Here is a 22,538-nt window from a genome sequence, read left to right as displayed (position 1 = left end):
TTTGGTTGCCATCAAAATTTCTTTCCAAGGAAATTTCCTTCTAAAAACAGGCCTGTTTTAAAGGGGGAAACATTCAAAGTGCAGGCCAAAGGGATAGCTCTCAAAGAGTAACCTTCATTTCAACGTTCATGAATGCCAGCCACAATGAATAAAGTGGCAGCACGGTGAGAGACCCACACCCTAACCCTGCCCTCCAATTGCTATGCATCAAGCACCACTGAGCCAGGGGTGGGTTTCGACCGGTTCGCACCGGTCCCTGCGATCCGGTTGGTCGCCGAACCCGGAAGTAAGTAACTTCCGGGAACGGCGAAGCCCCCCCCCCCGTGCCCGCGCCCGCCCGCACACCCGCGCCCGCTCCTTACCCGGTTTTTATGAATTCTGCGCTTTCCACGCATGCGCAGAACACCTGCGCGATCCTCCAGGAGCAGCTGGAGCATCGCGCAGACGCTAGTACGCATGCGCGTGCCGTGTGCATGCGCGAGGACGCCACGTGCGTGCGTGAGGACGCCGCCGGCCTCGTTCCAACCAATCCGGTTGGAACGGGGCGAGAAACCCACCCCTGCACTGAGCCATGGTAATGCAGCGGTTAGAATGCAGTATTGCAGGCTAATTCTGCCGACTGCCAGCAGTCCGATTCTGACCGGCTCAAGGTTGACTCAGCCTTTCACCCTTCCAAATGAGGACCCAAGTTGTTGGTGGCAATAGGCTGATTCTGTAAACCACATAGAGAGGGCTGTAAAGCACTGTGAAACAGTGCAGAAGTCTAAGTGCTGTTGCTATTGCTATCTTACCCAGTATAATGTTCTTTCAGCTGCTTGTAAGCTCAAGCCTATGGGAAAGAAACACAGGGAGGTGAGATGCTTTTGCCATTCCACCTGCCATTATATTCATCACACATTCTTTCATGGTAAAAGATAAATCCCCCACCCCCCAATCTCTCTTTGCTTTTTTTTGACATGCAGAGAAAATAAAAGGCTTGCCTGGAATAAGAATGGTCTGGAGGGGGCGAACTTCTACACCTTGAACTGGAAATTCTAGTGGTGAGTTGGCTTGGACAATGATCAGCTGGTCAAGTGGAGACCGAGACCTGAAGAAGATAAAGGAAGGCAGTTTGAGGTGCCAACATCTGGCTTTCATGTACTAATCAGCAAACATTAACAAGCACAAATAACTCCCGAGGAATGATAGCTATGCATGCCAAGCATCTTGCCATGGTTACTTTAAAACATAGTTGCTTAATACTTTCCTCTGCTGTTCCGGTCTTCAGTGACTAATATCTAAGCCTGTTCACAAGGGGGGAAATCTATTAATTGCAATAGGTTCATGTTTTAGAACTTCAGGCCTCCAAGAACAAGTCTAGCAAGTTCCTTATTCAAAACTTAAACCTCATGCTGCTCACTGGGATTTACGTTTCCTATTACTGGGAAGATCGAACATTACATTGCAGCTTTTTTGGAACTTCGCGTACTTGAAATACAATTTAATTGAGAAATGCTTCTGACTTCCCATGGCTAGAAGGCACAAATGAACATAATCATTTTTTTTAAAGTACCCGATACTCAGGGAGACTAACAATCCACCAGACTTTTAGCTTATCAAATGATACTGTTTCCCTGTATATTGGGATAGTTATTTGTAACTTTGGATGTTTGTTTTAACTTTGCAGGCTGCTGCCCAGAGTCTTTGTTGTGAGATGGTCAGCCATATAGAGCCAATGAATGAATGAATGATGAATGAATGTCTTGTATATATTTCCCATGCTTTCTCATCATGCAGCTTCCTTTCCACCTTTATAGTTAGCTTAACTGAAGTGTGTCAACAACTACAGAATGGCACATAACAATTTTGTGTCCTATAACTACAGGGCGGGGCATAACCTTTTCCTAGGGGGTCACAGCAACACTTGTAATAACAACACAAATAATTCATACACCATTCGAAAGCCCATCAAAAACTGAGTTTATTGACACGATTTAATAGTCAGTATGACCACCATTAGCCCTTCGAACAGCATTCAAACGAGGTGGATAAGAACACAACAAATCTTCAAACAGTTCCGTTCGATTTTCCAGATTTTTCAACACAGTTTCCAAATTCATTCTCAAAGTTTCAACCGAAACAAATTTAACATTTAATAGCTCATTCAATTCAGTTTTTTATGGGCTTTAAAATGAGGTGTCGCGGAAGTTGTAAACTGCTGTCGATCTTGCTGTGACCCCCTAGGAAAAGGTTATGCCCCGCCCTCTGGAAAATCTGGAAAATCGAACGGAACTGTTTGAAGATTTGTTGTGTTCTTATCCACCTCGTTTGAATGCTGTTCGAAGGGCTAATGGTGGTCATACTGACTATTAAATCGTGTCAATAAACTCAGTTTTTGATGGGCTTTCGAATGGTGTATGAATTATTTGTGTTGTTATTACAAGTGTTGCTGTGACCCCCTAGGAAAAGGTTATGCCCCGCCCTGTACATCCTTTATTATAAATGACAGTCCTTTATTTCAGAAAGCAGTCTTTCATATTATTTTTCAAAAATTCATATTTGCTCTTAGTTTGGACATTTGACTTTTTATCATGCAAACTGTTATCATTTAATGCAGTCTCTCGCATTCACATGAAAAAGATGGACACTTTCATATATTCTTTCTAAAATAAATGTTCACATGATCGGATCATTGAGCCAAAATCCCCATTGCTAAACAAGACAGTTGTTAAGTGAGTTTTGTCCCACTTTATGACCTTTCTTGTTGCAGCTGTTAAGTGAATCACTAATTGTTAAGTTAGTAACACACTTATTAAGTGAACCTGGTTTCGCCATTGACTTTGCTTGTTAGAAGGTCGCAAAAGGTGAGCCCATGACCCCAGGGCACTGCAACCATCATAGATAATGCCAGTGTGAAGCATCTGAATTTTAGTCACATCACCACAGGGATGGTGCAATGGTTGTTAAGTATGAGAAACTATCATATGTAACTTTTTTCAGTGCTGTTATAACTTTGAACGGTATCTACACAAATGATTGTAGGTGGAGCATTACCTATATCATTTGATTTTAGATATTTTCATTAGAACAGTCAATTTAGTGTTAAGGCAACAAACTAGAAACCGGGAGATGGTGAGTTCTAGTTCTGCCTTGGGCACAAAGCCAGCTGGATGACTGACCTTAGACTGGAAACTTTCTTTCAAAGCTAAGGAGGCAATGACAAATCACTTCCGAAAAACTTTACCACAAGAACTACAGGGACCGATCCAAAAAGTTTCAGAGAACCGAACACAATTGAACAGAATAATTTTTTAAAAAAGAATGTATGTTTTTGTAAAGTTTTGCTCTTAAAAGTTCTCTTTGTAAAACCAACTTAACAATTTTTTTATCCTTGTGAACATCTTTCAGATTTGTCCCTTTTCACATTTCTCCCTTATTTTTTCTAAGAAAATGTGGCCAATGTACATAGGTTTTACAAGGGGAAAAAAGTGAATGCGTTTTCCTTCCCACTGCAATTGGGCACAGGCTAAATGTCAGTATGATTTAGCTCCCAGCAAATATTCCATCAATTATTTAAGACATTGATATCATCAGTGATGATTTGATGGGATATAAAGGAATCAGCTAAATCCAGTCCTGGATCAATCATCCAGCAAAACAACTACATGCTTAGAGCAACTAATGGAGGTAGCAAAGATTTTTTCCCCCTCACCTAACTCTCGTATCATTGACTCTTTCCTGGCCACACACTAAAATGAAACCTTTTCTATTTCAGCACTTATTGAGTCTTCTTAAGCAATGGAAGGGCAATAGAAGAGTTTTAGTGTAATTAATTTTAAAAGAGTTTGGGACAGACAAAAGAAGAGAAGGGGAAGACAAATGAAGACTTAATATCAACTTTCAGGACACAGAAAAGTTTTTGTCAACATGTTCAGTCAGAGTTGAAGTCTCAACTCTGCCATTTCCAATCCAAAAGGTCTAAGAGCAAGCAGCAGGAAATAATGATTTTCTACAAATAAGTAACTTAGAACACAGAATAATAGAGTTGGAAGGGACCTTGAAGGATCCTATGGTTGTCCACTCTCTTTTTGAAAGCCTCCAGCGATGGAGCACCCACAACTTCTGAATACAACCTGCCCTATTCCATTGGTTGATTGGTCTCACCATTAGGAATTTTCTCCTTAGTTCTAGGTTGCCTCTCTCCTTGGTTAGTTTTGATTCATTGTTTCTTGTCTTGATATTTTGGGAAATATTTTGACCCCCTCCTCTTTTTAGGAGCCCCTCAAATATTGGAAAACTGCTATCATGTCTCCCCTAGTCCTTCTTTTCATTAGACTAGACATACCCAATTCCTGTAATCGTTGATGCAATGGTTTAGCCTCCAGTCCCCTAAACATTCCTGTTGCTCTTCTCTACATTCTTTTCAGAGTCTCAATATCTTTTTTGTATTGTGGTGACCAAAACTGGATGCAGTATTCCAAGTGTGGTCATATTAAGGCTTTGTAAAGCAATACTAGAACTTCATGTGATCTTGATTCTCTCTCTCTATTAATGCAACCCAGGATTGCATTGGTTTTTTTTGGCTGCCACCGCATACTGATGGCTCATATTTAAGTGATTGTCCACTAGGACTCCAAGATCCCTCTCACAGTTACTAGCGTTAAGCCATGCTTCACTAGTCTGTATCTATAGAGTTGGTTTTTCTTTCTTAAAGTGTAAAACCTTACTTTTATCTTCGTTGAATTTCATTTTGTTAGGTAGAGCCTGTTGTACAAGTCTGTCAAGATCTTTTTGGATCTTATGCTTGTCTTCTGGTGTTGGTTATTCTTGCCAGCTTAGTGTCATCTGCAAATCTGATGAGTTCCCTTTCTATTTCCTTGTCTAGATTAATTATGAAGATATTGAACAGCATTGGGCCTAAAACGTAATCTTGGGGTATGTCACTGCTTACTTCCCCCCAGGTGGATGTAGTTCCATTGACGATGATACGTGGAGTATGATTTGAGTTACAAACATATCCAGTGCTGGTGCTGTCTATCCCACATTTTTTCTAGCTTCCAAGAAGCATGCTCCAAAAATAGATTTGCTCACATGGGCAATTTCCGGATTAGTTTCATAGTTGTGTTATTTGCCTCTTGAGACAGTTATTTAAAAAAGCAAGGGAATTACTTGGCAGTGCAGTGTCATCTTCTCCAGATGGTATCCTTCAGATCCACTGAACGCATGTCTTCCTACCATTGCTGAACATAATCAGAGTTCTGTTACAATCCATACTGAATATGCCAGGCAGGGGCACTCTTAAAGATACTTGATGTGAATTTTTCAATGATTAACTTCTGATCTTTGTTCTGTCAGATAATTCTACAAGCAACAGAGTTTCCACCCTATAAGTTTTGCTTTACCTGGAAAGACTCAGGCTTGTATTATCTGCCTGCCAATAATAATTATCAGGCTGACAGATTTAGAACAGTAACTTATACATTTAAAACTGACAGAGAAGATGTTATTTAGTTTTAGCTGGTGCACAGTAAGCTGCTTATTCTGTTGTTGCAATTCATGTACAAAGATGCTTAAACATTTCTGCACCCTTCTGAATTTTCTGCATATGTATGACTAACATATGATCTGTTCTCCATGCAAGTCTTAAAATTTATTTTATTTTATTTATTTATTTTGTTAGCATTTATAGGCCGCCCTTTTCCCTGAGGGGACTCAGGGCGGCTTACAATAGTAAGGGAAGGGGAGTGAAAGACAAAATACAGAAAAAAAAATGTGAAATAACTAAAAGGTACTAAAACACAACATTCACTCAGCATTCGGGAGGGGCAAGAAAATTTATCCCCAGGCCTGACGGGCTAGCCAGATCTTGAGGGCTGTGCGGAAGGCCTGGACTGTGGTCAGGGTACGAATCTCCACGGGGAGATTGTTCCATAGCGTCGGAGCAGCAACTGAGAAGGCTCTCCTCTGGGTGGTCGCCAGTCGGCACTGACTGGCGGATGGAATACGGAGGAGGCCCGCTCTATGCGATCTGATGGGACGCAGGGAGGTTATTGGCAGGAGGCGGTCTCTCAGATAGTCAGATCCACTACCATGGAGCGCTTTATGGGTGGTAAGTAAGACCTTGAATTGCACCCGGAGATCTACAGGCAGCCAGCGCAGCTCGCGGAGGATAGGTGTTATGTGGGCGAACCGAGGTGTGCCCACAATCACTCGCGCGGCCGCGTTCTGTACTAGCTGAAGTCTCCGGGTGCTCTTCAAGGGCAGCCCCATGTAGAGCACATTGCAGTATTCCAGCTTAGAGATCACAAGGGCTCGAGTGACTGTCGTGAGAGCCTCCCGATTCAGGTAGGGCCGCAACTGGCGCACCAGGCGAACCTGGGCAAATGCCCCCCTGGTCACAGCTGATAGATGGTGATCAAAACTCAGCTGTGGATCCAGGAGGACTCCCAAGTTGCGGACTAGATAAAGAGAATCTAATTAAACTAGATAAAGAGAATCTAATTAAAATGCAAGCAAAGAGTTTGTATTGTGGTTAATGGCACTGCTGAGAAACTAGATTAGAAGCGAGAAGACCATACATTTGAAAAACAAAAGCAGTGGACGACGTTGGTAGCACTGCATTATCAACCCCCTTGCTTTCAGTCCCAGAAAACCAAGTAAGACCAAACCACTTCTGTAAGCTTGCTAAGAAAACCACAATGACTTATCCAGGAAGTAATTGAGTCACAACTCTTTTGAAAGCACACAAAAAAAATGTATGTCTGTTCTTTGTCCATAACGATGAAAGTTTGTCCATCTAATGATAATCCATGGATCAATTAGTTCTGCCACACAAGCCTTTAAATCACAGATGTCCAACCTTGAAAACTTTAAGATTTGTGGACTTCAACTCCCAGAATTCCCCAGCCAGAATAGGCAACTCTTAAAAGTCGCCAATGTTGAACACCCCTGATTTAAATGCTCAAGGACAGCACTGAGTGCTACTGGAAAACTTCTTCAAGGAAAACAAAGGATTACTTCATTCTAAAAATAGAGATGGTTGTTTTGACCGAGGCTTCCCGAGAACATAAAGCAAACACCTTGTCCTGACAAAAAAACCCTTTTACGAATTTACTGTGAATTCTGCTCATTCACATCCAGCAAAGACTTTCAAGGGAGGATTTACAATCACAAACCTTATCTGGCTTGGAGAGCTGACAGGCCGATATCTGCAAACCTTGGCAAGGAGTCTTGGAGAGTCATGAACCAATTAAGCAAACTAATTGTCTCCTGCAAACTCCACTCCCCTTTCGCTCCTCTTTTGTTTCCTCTGGGAAGGGCCATTCATCATCTACCTGTGACCTTACTCTCAAGTCGACTCCTGTTCTTTAGCTGTTTCCTTTGTCTGGCAACTCTGCACATGCGCACACTGGGAACAGGTTCCAGCTGTTCGTTTGCCTGACTGATGTCTGATTCTGAAGGCAGCTGTTAACTGGCATATGGCTCGGGCCCCCTCTCTGCCTCTGACATAGAGCCCTCATCAGAGCCGTCCCCAGACTCCAGGACTGGCCCATGTTCCTCCCCAACCTCCTCACTGTCCGAATCTGCTGCCAGCTTCACTGGCCACTGGTGGGCCACAACAAAAGTATCCTCACAGAGGTTCACGAAAGGAAAATATGCATATTATTTTCTTGACAACAATATAAGGAAGTCATTTGCCATTACCTAGATTCAGAATCTTATTGATTTCTTTTTTTTTAAAAAAAAGTTCTTGGTTTACCCTTTATCAATTGCTAAACAATAATTCTCAACCGCCAGCGAGAGATATTACCGTATTTTTGGAGTATAAGATGCACCTTTTTCGCTCAAAAAAGAGGGTGAAAATCTGGGTGCATCTTATACACTGAATACAGCATTTTTGGCCTCTGAAATCCCGCCTCCTTTGCAAAAATGGCCATGCATAGCCTTTAGGAGGCTTCCAGAGTGCTCCTGGGGGCTGGAAAGGGCAAAAATGAGGGCATTTTTTGCTCCTTCCCCTCCCAGCCCCCAGGAGCACTCTATAAGCCTCCTAAAGGCTATGCATGACCTTTTTTTGACAAAAGGCAGGCCCGTTTTCATGAAAAATGGGCTGTTTTGGGGAGGTCTGCAGAGTGCAAAACCATTTTTTTTTAATTTGCCCTTTCAAAATCTTGGTGCGTCTTATACTCTGGTGGGTCTTATACTCTAAAAAATACGGTAAGTTAGAATTTAGCAATAAATGTCAGGAAGATTATTATGTTCTCCACAATTTGAATTTCCTCTGTCCCTTTTCACTGGTTCAAAGACTCTTTCCTCATCTCAGAAAGCCTGCAAGTTGAGAGGTGATCTGCCTGGGGGTGAGATGCAACCATGTTTGCAAGGCATGCAATGGGTCTGGAAAGGGAAAGGGGTCTGTTTGTGCTTTGTCTGGAGGCACAGGGAACTGACAACCATCAGACAAACCCTGATTCTATGAGCTGCTGCAATCTGCTGGCTGGGTGGAATGACTGTGCCTACCTCACTGTTTTCAATCGAAAATATTGACACACTGCAGAAAACAATGGATGAAAATTTCACAGCATGAACACCATGTTTACATGCCAAACTGATCCTAGCTGAAAAGGTGGTACCCTTAACCCTTGAGACAACTGTCACCCCAAAAAGGACATAAAAATAACATAAATGCAAATTAGGAATGCCCCTAATTTTCAGGACATGTTGTGTCAGAATATTCATGAACTGGAATAGGACATAGCAACAGGTCAGCCATTGGGGACTGGCTGGAATAGGACATGATAACAAAGGTCAGCCAATGTACAGTATAAGCATAGCAACTAAATCAGCCAATGAGAGCTGTTTTGGAGCTGAGACAGCAAGGAGCCTGGGCATAGTTTAGGCTTAGCTTAACTGCCCTGTATAGAGGAAGTTCTCTTTTGTCTGTATTAAGCTCTGATCTCTGAAGCTAAACTAGTTTAGTTTGTCTGCTGCCCTGATCTGAAACTGAAGAATCACTCTTGGTACTTCATGTGTTATTATGTATATAAAGAGAAGTTAATGAATCCTGCTGAATCAGTTACCTGTGTGTGCTGTCTAGATTTGATTTCTGCAACAAACTTTGACATTCTGCCTAGAGTAGATATATTCTTTAAGAAGCTTGCTGGCTTCCAATATGGGAGAAATGCAAACTCTTCATCGGTACTAGTCTCCTTGAAAAATGCTTCCTCTTATATAACTTACAAGCCATAACCCATCACAGGCTTTTAATGGCTAGGAAAAAAAGAACAATAAGATGGCTTTTATAGTTTTAATGAGCTCATCATGGAAAACCCTGTGAAGGAAGCTTGCCAAGCTGATTTGCATACATTTATATGAAAACTTTAGCAAGAAAAGTCCATCTTATTTACCAATATTCTTTTCTGCTCGAGCTATAAAACCATCTATTCGTAAGTATTATCTAAAACTGGGACTCAACACATTCAGGCTAAAGAAATTTGGCATCGAAAAGGAAAACCTGGAATCTTAGCAGTGTAGATTTTACAATCTTCTCTTTTCATGTTTGATACATCGACATAATCTCAAATCCAGAATGTTCATATTTTATGTAAGATTATGTCAAAAAGGTGCTTTTTCAAGGGGCAACTGGACTTTTCTTGTTTTTCCTTGAAGACGTTTCACTTCTCATCCAAGAAGCTTCTTGGGGATGACAAGTGAAATGTCTTCAAAGAAAAACAAGAAAGTCCAGTTGTCTCTTGAAAAAGCATCCTTGGGATAACCATGATCTGGATGACTGAGAATCTCCATAGAAATTATGTCAAGCACTTTTCTAGATGTATATCATTTAGGTACCCTGGAGTTTGTCCATTGATCATCTTGCTCATTATTAGTGGTGACTTCGTTTCACCAACTCTGTTTTTGACATTTCACTTGTCTTGTAGAAGCCTTAATGGCCAAAATCAGCTTCTTGAGGTGCTTCATTCAATGCTCAATGCAATCAAAGATTATATATTAAAGGAGGAGGAGGAGCTGACGCCTCAACAACATGGCGTGCGATCTTAGATCTTGCGATACTTTTGCCGCTGGATGGTCCTTTTGGACCTAAACCAGCTTGAAGAGATGGTGATAGGGAAGAGTACATCTTGCTGATCTCAGGGACACCACAAAGTCCCTGATTGATCCAGGAGAATCTCTTTTTGCCGGGAACAGAAGTGCAGCCATTGAAGCTGCTGAAGTTGGGACAGCTCCGGAACGGGAGGAAAACAGAAAGAGAAAGTATGTCCATCTGGTGAGGAAATCTTATTATTATAAAAGAGACTACCCCCCCAAAAAAAATTAAAGCTAAATTAAATTTGAAAACAGAAGAGAACAAGTGGCAAAATTAAGCTACACTAGACAGTGTTATCCTTTTTTAAAATTTTCTTTTACGGATGGAACTTTTGCAAATGTTTCCTATTCTTTAAATTGAATGGATTAGTTTTTCTTCTACTACTTTTTATATTCTTTTTTTATACCTATGGATTAAAATCTTTTTCCTTATTTTTATAATGCTGGATTGGATGGTTTTTTTCTTTTGCTCCATTTAAGAATTTTGTTTTCTTTTAGCCTGGAATATAAAGAAGATATAAAGGAATACAAAGAGGGCTGTAATATCAGAGGGAAATGAAGTAACACTGCCACTTGGAGGCTGGAGGCTTGGAAAGCTTGGAAATATTATCTATTCTTTTTTCTCTTTGATCATTTGATTTTGCATTTCAAGGTTCCTCAGCTTGTTTACAGAGAGTGATAGTGAGAAGAGCACGGGTTGTTTATACCGGTGCTTCTCGGGAGCTTCATTGGCAGCTGGAGTGGAGTGAAAACAAAGCCTTGTCTTGAAAGACTATAAATGAACTTGCTTTAAATTTAATAAAAAGTTTTGAATGCCAGAGTGGCAGTGTTTACAAGTTGGAAGAATGGCGCAACATGAAAAAGAAACTTTAACATTGCAAAAGATTATGTTTGAAATTCAAAAATTATTAGGACTTCCTGGGTGGAGCCTGCTGGTGGTGGCAGCAAAAAACCAGCTGCCTCCAAATTCCTGGCTACGTACCTGTTTAGAGGATCTTCCATCTGATGTCTTATCAGGTTTTCTTATCCTTCAGGCAAGAAGGAAAGAAGAAATTGTTTTGCTGGCAAATGCTCTTCGATTTTTGCAGCTTTTATGCTTGCAGGGAGAGGGAGCTAGCCCAAGGCAAAACGGCTGTCCGTGCTGGGAACTTCAAACTGCCTTGTGGGGGACAAAGTAGGTCTCCCCCACTCAGTTCAAAGTTTTGATTGATTTAATCTTATCACGAGCTGGATTCGTATTACGTGGGCAATAATTGTTTATCAAGATTTTAGCTTCTTTTCTTTTTCTCCTCCGAAAAACTATTTACTTAGAGGCTTTTAAAATGGCGCCGAGCAAGCTGGTTTCTCCGGTAATAACGAACACTTTTTGTTAACTGTTACAAGAATTCAAAACAAAGGAGATTGCTTATCATTTGTTTTGTTTCACAATCGGCCAGAAGCTTTTTAATTAGTTTCATTTCTACAATACTTTCACTCCCTCATTAATCTTGCTTATCTGGAAGTTAAATGGTGATGAATCTGCTGAACTGTCTTGTTACAATGTTTACTCACTGAAAGTTTTGCCAAGCCTTAAACTTCAAAGTAAAAGGGGAACTCAGCTTCTTTACTTAAAGCTGCATATTCAGGCAACAGAGTTTTATTAATTGCAGGCAGATAAATTTTGAAATGGCTTCAAAACTAAATATTAACTTGAAGTCGTCACCCTCTACTTCCAGGGCCTGGCACAAAGCTGCAGCCTCCGCTTCCTACGCCCCCTGCTGGGGATGTGTTAATGAAAGAATTTTTCCTGAGCAAACTAAGCGAGGCTCTTAATGCACTGACAATTAAAATGGAAGATAAGTTTAGAGATAATAGAGAAGTGATAAAGCAGGAGAGAAAAGAGGAAATAAAAGAAATGAAAGAAGAAATCAAAAGTGAAATAAAAGGACTTAAACAGGAGCTGTATGAGAAAATCGACGCTAAGGTTGTTAAAATTAGAGATGAAATGCTGAGACTTGTAACTGTATTAACAGAACATACTTCTGGAATGGAAGATACTCTAGAGGTTCTTAATGATGTCAATACTAACTTGACATTGAAAACAGAGGTGGTGGAACAAAAAGTGGAAAATGCTGAAAAAGAAATTATTATGATACAGTACCGACAAATGGAGTTTGCATTAAGAGTAATGGGGCTGCGTGAGGAGAAACAGGAGAACTTGAAACAGATCCTATCGGAAGCTTTTGACCGCCTGATGGGAAGACCAGGGACCAACCTTGACTGGCAAATTGACAAAGCTTACCAGGTTAATTCTTGGCTGGCAAAGCAGAAGCAGCTTCCTCGAGACATCATTATATATTTTACTACAAGAGAGCTTAGAAATATGGTACTGCAAGCGTCTTATAACACTAAGCTTCAAATTGGCGGTCAAGACCTGACTGTTTTGAAAGAGATACCACCTCAAATGTTAAGAGCCAAGAGAGACTACGCTTTTTTGGTCGAAGAACTCAGAAATCGTCAGATACAGTATAGATGGGATGCACCATTTGGCATTATATTTACATTTGATAAGCAAAGGTATCGCCTCAACTCTGTATGGAAAGCCCGAGATTTTTATTATAATATATTGAAGGCCGGATACCCTGCACCATCTGGACCTAGAGAAAGACCACAAGAAGGACAGGATAGACAGCAAACTACACAACCACCAGACAAGATGGAGCAACTCTCTTTTCTAGAAGTGCAAGGTGTTATGGAACAAAGACCTAGCCACATGACTACTAGACGAATGGAGAAACAAGCTAAAAAGCAACAGCTTCAACAATCACCGGCCATCGATCAAGGAACTACAATAACAAGTCTGGAAGCAGTGGGAGGAGCTAGACCTAAGGTTAAACAGGCCATGCAGGAAGCTCTAAAAATGCTTCAGCCAACCAAAGATGACAACTAAGATTTTAACATGGAATGTCAACGGATTGAATTCTCCACAGAAGAGGAAGAAAATATTTCATTATCTCAAACAGTTTAAGAATGATGTAATTTGTTTGCAAGAAACTCATATCAAGTCAACTGATCAAAAATATTTGATCAACTCAAAACTTGGTCAACATTTTGCAGCTTCCGCTATGGAAAAGAAGAATGGTATAGTTGTATTCTTAAGAAAAGATATGAAAGCTGAATTAATAGAAGCAGATCCCTTCGGAAGATATATTGCTTTAGACTTAATCCTAGAAGGGAAAAAGACATTACTTTTGGGAATTTATGCTCCCAATCAACAGCAAGATAGATTCTATAGAAATCTTCATGCTAAATTAGTACAGTGGGACTATAGTTCCTGTATACTATTGGGTGACTGGAATGGAGTGATAGACACTAAGAGAGATAAGAAGACTTCCCGCCTAAATACTAAGATGCGAGCAAAGTTACCCAAACCTTTCTTTGACATTATGGATGACTTTGAATTGAGAGATATTTGGCGAGAAAGAAATGCAGAGGAATATGACTTCACTTTCTTCTCGGACAGGCATCAATCCCTTTCAAGGATTGAGTTTATACTAACCACTAATGATTTGCTTTCTAGGGTCAAGAAGACAAAGATTGTGGCTAGGGTCCAGGGCTGGGTTTCGACCGGTTCGCACCGGTCCCTGCGATCCGGTTGGTCGCCGAACCCGGAAGTAAGTAACTTCCGGGAACGGCGAAGCCCCCCCCCCCGTGCCCGCACGCGCCCGCACACCCGCGCCCGCTCCTTACCCGTTTTTTTCAAATTTTGCGCTTTCCACGCATGCGCAGAACGCCTGCGCGATCCTCCAGGAGCAGCTGGAGCATCGCGCAGACGCTAGTACGCATGTGCGCGCCGCGTGCGTGCGCGAGGATGCCGCGTGCATGCGTGAGGACGCCGCGTGCATGCATGCGCACGCTGCGTGCGTGCGTGAGGACGCCGCCGGCCTCGTTCCAACCGGCACGAGAAACCCACCCCTGCTAGGGTCCTTTCGGACCATAACCCAGTTTGGATGGAGCTGGGAAGGGTAGTGCAGGCAAGAAGGTCTTGGAGATTGAATGAAAACTTATTTAGATATGAAAAGTATATTAATGATTGTAAAAAATTACTATCTGAATATTTTGTTTTGAATATGAATAAGGGTACATCTATGGAATTTGTATGGGATGCAAGCAAAGCGTATATGAGAGGAGTGCTGATGAATATAAATAAAACACATAGAAATAAACAAGAGTTAAAACGAACAGAACTGGAAGAGGAAATTAAGAGAAAAGAGTTGGAGTTAACAATGAACCCAGACGATACAAAGGTTAAGGAAGCTATTAACATATTAAAATCTCAATTTGACATGTTGATCTCTGACCAGGTAGCCACTAATTTATTATATACAAAACACAATACTTTTTGTAATGCAAGCAAACTTCGGCATATCTTAAAGATCACTCAAATGAGAGATATAAACGAGACTGGAAAAAATGGATTGACTATATACAAAATAAATACGGGACCAAGAAATTCCAGTTAGCCTATGCTTAAGATCAGAAATGATTTAAACTGTTTAAAGTTAGTTCATTAAGAAGAAGCTAAGGTCAATGTAGAATGTCATTAATTTCTTTATTTCTTTTTTCTCAATAGATTTTAGACTGTGTTAGTTAAAAATCCATACCGTGTACGGGTTCTGGGAAGTAGGGGGGGAAGGAGGAGGGGGGTTGGGGGGTGGAGGGAGGGAGGGGCATACAAAAAAAATTGTACTTCAATGTTTTAATGATTGACGAATGATGAAATATTTGTGTTTTTTAAAAGAAATAAAACCTTTTTAAATACAAAAATAAATAAATAAAAATTATTAGAAGTAACAGAGAGAATTGAAAAGAGATTGGAGAATATAGATCTTAGAACAGCAACATTTGATGGAAAAATTGAGGATGTTCATCAAATGAAGAAAGTGGAGGTCAGAGTTCTAAAAACTGAAGGAAAAAATAAACAAAGAGACAAGAAAATTGTTGATACTGACAGTGAACTAAGCATGGTTGGAAATGGAAAGAGTGGAATATGGAAAGGGAAGATAGATGGACTGGAGCTCTACCCCAGATCTCAAAGTATAGAAGAAAAAAGAGAAGAATTGATGGAACTAAGGAGAGAAGTCCATACAAAATTAAGGAAATAATCAGAATACTAATGCCACAAATGGCAAGAGACATAAGACTGCACTATTCTTGGAAAGACACAGGTTGATGTAACGAAAGCTTATAATAAAAAATTAAGTCAATTTAGTTAAATTTAGAGCATCATGTATAAAATGAAGTGATAATGGATACAGTTAAATAATTGATTGATAATGATAATGCACACACACACACACACACACATATATATATATTGGTTTGATAAGAGGAAATTTGATATGTTGCAAATGGTGACTACAAAAGGAGACTTAGACACTCTGTTATTAAATATAACCAATTTTAATTAGAACATGTTATAAAGATGTAATATAATTAAGTCAAATTTACTTAAAATTTTTAGTAAGAAACTCTGTTATTAAATATAACCAATTTTTATATAGAACATGTTATAAAGACGTAATGTTACTGGATGATATTGGGAAGAGCTAATGGATGCCATTATGTGGTCTTGCTTTAAATTTGAAATGTTTTATATAAAAGGACATAAAAACAATTATAGTCAAATGAAGGTTGAGGTATGATGATAGTAATATATATATATAAATATACTTGATTTAAAATAAATGATTTGATATGAATTGTAGGTGATGACTGTGGAAGGGATGCACGGAAGTTTTTGTAACCAATCGACACACTTTCTACAACTTGTAATGGAAGATGGTTTTGTGGGGTTTTGTGTGTGTGTCTGTTTTGTCTGTTTGTGTTTATTCAAAAAAAAAATCTTTATTAAAAAAAGATTATATATTAAAGATTATGCCCAGATCTGGCCATTACTCACCTCTGCTGATGACTGCGGTATTCTTGTTCCCGTTTGCTGTTGATGTCCGCCAGGTCAGAAGACTTGAAGGCATTGGCAAATTGCACAGAGTACTCCTGACCAAAGAGCTGTTTCTGAAAGGGCAGTCTCAAACTTGCTTGTGCCTCACATTTACAGGAATTTTTAGGAAGAAGCCTGCCAAAGGGATGAAGAGACAACACTAAACACTGCAGAAGAATGTTCGGATGGCTGTCGGTCACAATCGGGCAATGTAGAGATGCACATCTTACACAGCAAGACCCTTCAGCAAATGAGCAACCATTTATTCCCAAGAATGTTTATGCCTACAATTTAGAGTATAAATAAATTAGAGTGTAAAGGTCTACAGACATTTATTCCTAAGAATGTTTTTAAAATATTTACTTTTCCCATTAGATAGGCTGAACACTCTATGGAAGAAGTGCCCTTGAAAATGCACGAAGGCATGCTTACTTTCTGAAGAGCCTGGGAGAGGGGAAGATGGCTAGCGATGTCATCTACCATACTGGTTGCCACTGCAGCCCTTCACTAAAGGGTCTTTACTTGAGAGACTGCCTCCTGCCAATTACCTCCCTGAGGCCTATAAGATCGCAGAGACTAGGCCTCCTCCGGATTCCATTTGCTGGTCAATGTCGGCTGGCTACTCCCCGGTGGAGGGCCTTCTCTGTTGCTGCTTCGGCCCTATGGAACGATCTCCCCGTGGAGATCCGGACCCTTACTACCTTTCCGGCCTTCCGCAAAGCGACCAAGACCTGGCTGTTCCGGCAGGCCTGGGACTGTTGATTTTGTCCAGCCCCATCCTAAGTTGTGAATGTTGTGAATCTTTTAATGTTGTCTTGTTTTTGTATATCCTTCCCTTTCCCTTTTTTACTTGTAAGCCGCCCTGAGTCTCTTAGAGAGTGGGCAGCATGCAAATTAAACAAACAAATAAATAAACAAACAAACAAACAAACAAACCTGGTGAAGGACGGGTTTGGCACCCATTCTTCTAGTCATTCAACTTTGGTATACGTGCTCATTGTTGAATGTGTCCTTTGTTTCACTAAAACAAAGACTGATTGGTAGGCCATAATTCTTCTTCCAATGTATCTCATAAATCTATTGGCACAGACTCAGCCACTCAAGCCCTACCCTGGTTGAAACATGCGCCAAGAATGCAAGAGTTTCTCCAACACTTGCCAACTTAAGATAACAACTTTAAAATAGAAGATCAACTGGCTGTATGATTTGCTAGAGTGCAATATGTAAGCTGTTGGCTTGCCAAATCTGCAACTCTAAATCCAGCCTAAATACAGGTATTCCTCTTTTTTTTCAATCCAATTTTTATTTTTTATATTCTTTATACATATGAATGTGTGAATGGTGTGGTATCTGGGTATCATACATTTCAGTACGCATAAACATAATCTTATTACTCCTAAATATTACATTTCATTTCCATTATTTCATATTGTTTATACATGCCTGTTATTATCACCCTTCAATTCTAAACCTTATTTCTGTCCTTTTGAATATCTTAACATATAAATATATTACTATTATTCCCCTTTATTTTCTATTCCTATTTTAACTCCCCCTTTCATATCGCTATAATATTCAAAGACGTGCCTAAAGGTAGTCCTTGACTTAGGTCCACAAGTGAGCCCAAAATTTATCCTGCTAAGTGAAACATTTGTTAAGTGAGACTTCCCCCATTTTACGACTTTTCTTGCCCCATGTGTTAAGTGAATCACTGCAGTTGTTAAATTAGTAACACCGTTGTTAGGTGAATCTGACTTTTCTATTGACTTTGCTCATCAGAAAGTCAGAAAAGAAAGTGGGAAAAGGGGATCACATTGGATTACCTCCAATAGACTGATTAGATCCCACAGATTAGGCCTCCTCCGAATTCCATCCGCCGGCCAATGCCGACTGGCGACTACCCGGAGGAGAGCCTTCTCTGTGGCTGCTCCGACCCTCTGGAACGAACTCCCCGTGGAGATTCGAACCCTCACCACCCTCTAGGCCTTCCGCAAAGCCCTTAAAACCTGGCTATTTCGACAGGCCTGGGGCTAAAGAGCTTCTGCCCCCCCCCTTCTCGAATGGTATGGTTGTTGTGTGTTTTAAATTTTGTATTGTTTGTTTGTCTTTTATCCCCTGTTTGTACCTCCTTTCCCTTGACTGAGTTGTGAGCCGCCATGAGTCCCCTTCGGGGAAAAGGGCGGCATATAAATGAAATAAATCCTAATCCTAATTACATGACCCCAGGATACTGCAATCGATTTAAATATGAACCAGTTATCAAGCATCCTAATGTAAATCACATGACAACAGAGATGCTTGGTCCTAAAAATGGTCCTAAGTCACTTTTTTCAGTGATGTTGTAACTTCAAATGGTCACTAAATAAACTGTTGTAAGTTGAGGACTAGCTATATGCAGACATGCCTGGTTTCTTCAATGATTTGATTCTCAATCCTCAGAGAGGGAGAGAGGAAGGGAAGAGAAGAAATAACAAATGGGGAAGGACAGGCAGGAGAAGGGAGAAAACAGAGCTCAACCTCTTGGCAGGCCACTTTTGCAATTTTTTTAAAAAAGAAGGAAAACACACAATTACACAAACAAAACATTGCAAAATACAAAAGGGGAAATGTACAATGTGAAATCAACTTTTTTTTTTTTTAAAGGAAATAGGGGCCACGGGGACATAAAGGATTCTGCCATATTATAATGCAGCAATTATGACTTGAGTGAAGGATTGGGTGATGTTGAGTAGAAGGCGCCTATTGGCTATAGAGGGACATGACCTCCCCCAGGGATGGCATGCTTCCCTCTGGCAAGAAAGAGACACCCCCCCATAGGTACTTCATGGAACATTATATTCGGAAGACTTTGATGAGGGTCTGGGAAAAGATGAGGAAAAAATACTATCTTAGGGTTCCGTGCTGGTTGGCACCGTTAGAGGCCTTAACGCATCCCAGTGTATTTAATTGGACAAGAAACATAACATATAAAGACATTATGACAGAAGATGGCAACATGAAAACAAAGATGGAATTAGAGCAGCAGGGCAGGAATCTGGAATGGTGGGAATATTTACAGGTTAGAAACAGGTTTAAAAGCGATAAGGTACGGTTTGGGATCTACCCAAACCTTCAGGGGCTAGATAAGATTTTGTTTGGCGGAGACAAGAAAATGTTATCGAAGATTTATCAATTTTTGACTTGCCAAGATGCCAATGAAGAGATGGACAAAAGCCTTCTAATAGCATGGGAGAGAAACTTTGGCTATGAGATTGAAATGGGCAAATGGTGGGATCTATGGAGTAAGACCATTAAACTTACAACATCTACAGCATTCAAAGAAAACATATACAAGATGGTTTATAGGTGGCACTTCCCCCCAATGAGGTTAGCCAAAATGTTTCCTGGGTTATCTCCACTGTGTTGGAAATGTGGAAGAAAGGATGGCACATTCTACCATATTTGGTGGTCCTGTACTGAGGCCACGAAATACTGGAGAAGGATTCAAAAATGGCTAAAAGAGGTTACCGGGGCAAGCATGGAATGGAAACCCGAGAACCTTCTACTAAGCATTAAACCAGAAAACATGAGCAATTCAATATGGCATTTGAGCCTACATATAATTGTGGCCGCAAGAATAACTTATGCACAATTTTGGAAATCCACTACCATACCGTCGGAAGATGCTATAATTAAAAAGATCTATGAATGTGCAGAAATGGACAGAATGACGGGTTGGCTGAGAGACAAAGGAGAAACGGAACATTATCTTAGCTGGAACTTATGGTATATGTGGGCGACAAGGAGAACAGCAGGGACTTAAAACGGGGAAAGTGAAATAGCAGTTGTTCACAATGGGAACTAAAAGTGAACATGGGTATTGTAATAGATCCCTGAATTTTGTAATGAGAAGATGTGGCTTAGAGACTTAAAAACGAGGAAGGAAAAAAAAGTTGGGCTGTGAATGACTGTCACCGCGGGGGGGAGGGGGGGTTGTATGTTTAAAATTGTATTTGTATTTGTATGTTTTATTCTTAAAAAAATGTATAACTAATAAAGATTACTTTAAAAAAAAAAAAGAAAAAGGATTCTGCCTTACTCCAGAATCTCCTCTTTGATCCGGAAAGCAATGTGCGCATATTTCTTGTCAGGCACCAGCACGTTATCGAGCAACAAGATCTCAGGCAGCGGAGCAGGTCGATGTCGCAGATCCACCGTACTGTAAGGTTTTGGCGACCACACGTGAAGGTACAGGAAAGCCAGGGATGCTGTCAGCACTATCATCAGTGCACACACGGACTTTTGGACAGGACGCATCCTAGAATACAGAGAGAAAGAGATGGTAGATGGGATAGCGGCCTCCACCTTTTGAGGCACCAGGAACTGGTTGTGTGGCGAGAGCTTTCTTCACAGAACGGAGGGGGTGTAGTTTCATGTGGGGCTCATTTGTTTGCACAACCCAGTTTCTGGCATGCCACAGCCCAGTGCCACTCCACTTTGAATCCCTTATTCGCCCTTCCCATCCAGGGTGGATTTGATTTAAATCACTAGTAAAAAGTCTTGATTTAAATCAACTCAACTTAAATCACAATTTTTAAACAGCATCTCTGTTCCGCAGCAGCTCCACCTCTGTTGACTCACCGACTGTCCCATTCACTTTAATGGCAGACTGGTGATGCAGAAGGGACACAACAAGTTGAGGGATATGGCAGGCCTGCTAACAGGTGCTACCATGCTAGATCTGAAATGGCAGGTGTTCAATACTCAGAACATGTGTGAGTGTCTCAGACAGGCAGACAGATATCATTGCAATAACCTTTATTCACAACTGCAACAATATAAGTAACCTGGTGTCTTGACTCAACACTAACAGTAACAGTATTGGAATTAATGCCTCCACCTGATAGTTCCCTTTTATAGCCTGCTGTCAGACAGTCAGCCAATCAGGAGCTGGCTCCGTTCTAATGGCACAAACCAGTGGTGGGTTTCAAAAATTGTTTGAACCTACTCTGTGGGTGTGGCCTCCTTTGTGGGAGTGGCTTGACGCCCATGTGATCGGATGGGAGTGGCTTGCTGCCCATGTGACCGGATATGAAGATGCCAACGACACTTATCAGAACGGTTCACCGACAAAAGGGCGAACGACAAAACCGTGCCCGACTAAACCGCAGTGACAAAACCGTGTGTTCTAAAGCGCTCCGACGAATGAGCGCTGAATCGCGCCAACAACAGTGCGGCGACAGAAGCGTGCTGTAAAACTAAACCTAACCCTAAACATAACGCTAACCCTAACCCTAAATGTAACGCTAACCCTAACCCTAAACGTAATGCTAAACCTAATGCTAAACCTAACCCTAACCCTAACCCTAACCCTAACCCTAACCCTAACTCTAAACCTAACCCTAACCCTAACCCTAACCCTAACTCTAAACCTAACCCTAAATCTAACCCTAAACCTAATCCTTACCTTAACTTAAATCGCCCTTCTGTCGAAGCGCTGTTGTCAGCACATTGATGACGTCGCAGTTTTAGCGACGCGGTTTAGTTGGGTGCGGTTTTGACGTTCGCCCTTTTGTCGGGTCACGGTCAGAACCACCTTAAATTACCTCACACACAGCACTGGCATGCATAAGAATATGATGTAAACTTGTTTTTTAAAAGGCAACTTTGGTTTGCGTTAAAACAACTTCAACACACGCAATGTTCTGATTGCACCGCAAACGCAGTAGTCATCCTTACCTTTCACAGAGACACTGAGTTTTATAAATAGGAGCATGATAGTGTAGAATAATCATATCCAAGGAGCAGTGGTAGGTTTCAAAAAATTTTGGAACCTCTTCTGTAGGTGTGGCCTGCTTTCCGGGTCCACTGGTGGAACCTCTTCTAACCAGTTTGGTAGATTTGACGAACCGGTTCTACTGAATAGGTGCGAACTGGTAGGAACCCACCTCTGGCACAAAAGGACCTGGCTGGCTTCATTACACAGCAACAGGTGCTCTTTAATATTATATTTATAAGCTGCTTAGAAGATTTCACTTTCATTTTTAACTGCTTGCCCTTCGTCCTCACACTTAGCGCCTGGTGGTACAGATGCATTTCTCTTCAAACAACCATACAGTTTGTAGGGTACCTAGATTTGCAAAACAATGGGATAAAGGAATATTCCTGAACTTTGTTTTATGATTTATCTCATGGTCATTGTGAAATTGTGTTAATGCATCAATGCAGTGCATCTTATCTCAGCTTTCAGAGCTTGGATTCATTCAATGAGTTTACCAAAAATGTAAATATTGCAGAATATACAACCTCATGCTACATAATTAAGCTCCATTTCATGCTGAATAAACTAAACTAAATTATTAATGTACCTTTAATAGAAAACTATCTTTAGATATATTCTTTACTCCAAATTAAAATAAATTTGATTAAAAAAAATCCGATCTAAATTTTAAAAAATCATTTTTAATTTTTTTTTTAAAAAAATCATTCATTTTTATCCATT

The 22,538-nt window shown here is 40.7% G+C and overlaps 1 protein-coding gene across 6 annotated transcripts in view; it reads right to left on the bottom strand.

The window, feature by feature from the left end:
* B4GALNT1 (beta-1,4-N-acetyl-galactosaminyltransferase 1) overlaps window positions 1–22,538 on the bottom strand; it is a 63,315-nt gene that overhangs the window by 19,002 nt on the left and 21,775 nt on the right. For 3 of the 6 annotated variants that reach the window (XM_087710577.1, XM_087710579.1, XM_087710576.1), the window contains exons 2-5: window positions 20,136–20,354; window positions 16,019–16,192; window positions 981–1,087; window positions 792–829 (exon numbers count right to left, since the gene is read on the bottom strand). In XM_087710577.1, coding sequence (XP_087566703.1) covers window positions 792–829; window positions 981–1,087; window positions 16,019–16,192; window positions 20,136–20,353 — 537 coding nt within the window. In that variant the 5' untranslated portion in view covers window position 20,354. Of the gene's footprint in view, window positions 1–791; window positions 830–980; window positions 1,088–16,018; window positions 16,193–20,135; window positions 20,355–20,677; window positions 20,778–21,775; window positions 22,167–22,538 lie in introns of all 6 variants that reach the window. The other 3 variants (XM_087710578.1, XM_087710575.1, XM_087710580.1) reach the window with 3 other exon arrangements.

Source organism: Thamnophis sirtalis, unplaced genomic scaffold, assembly GCF_051295495.1.
Source record: "Thamnophis sirtalis isolate CommonGarterSnake01/CBP01778 unplaced genomic scaffold, rThaSir2_p1.2 scaffold_3, whole genome shotgun sequence".
NCBI lineage: Eukaryota > Metazoa > Chordata > Lepidosauria > Squamata > Natricidae > Thamnophis > Thamnophis sirtalis.
Note: the sequence above shows the minus strand (reverse complement) of the source record. Positions and strands in the feature narration are given on the sequence as shown.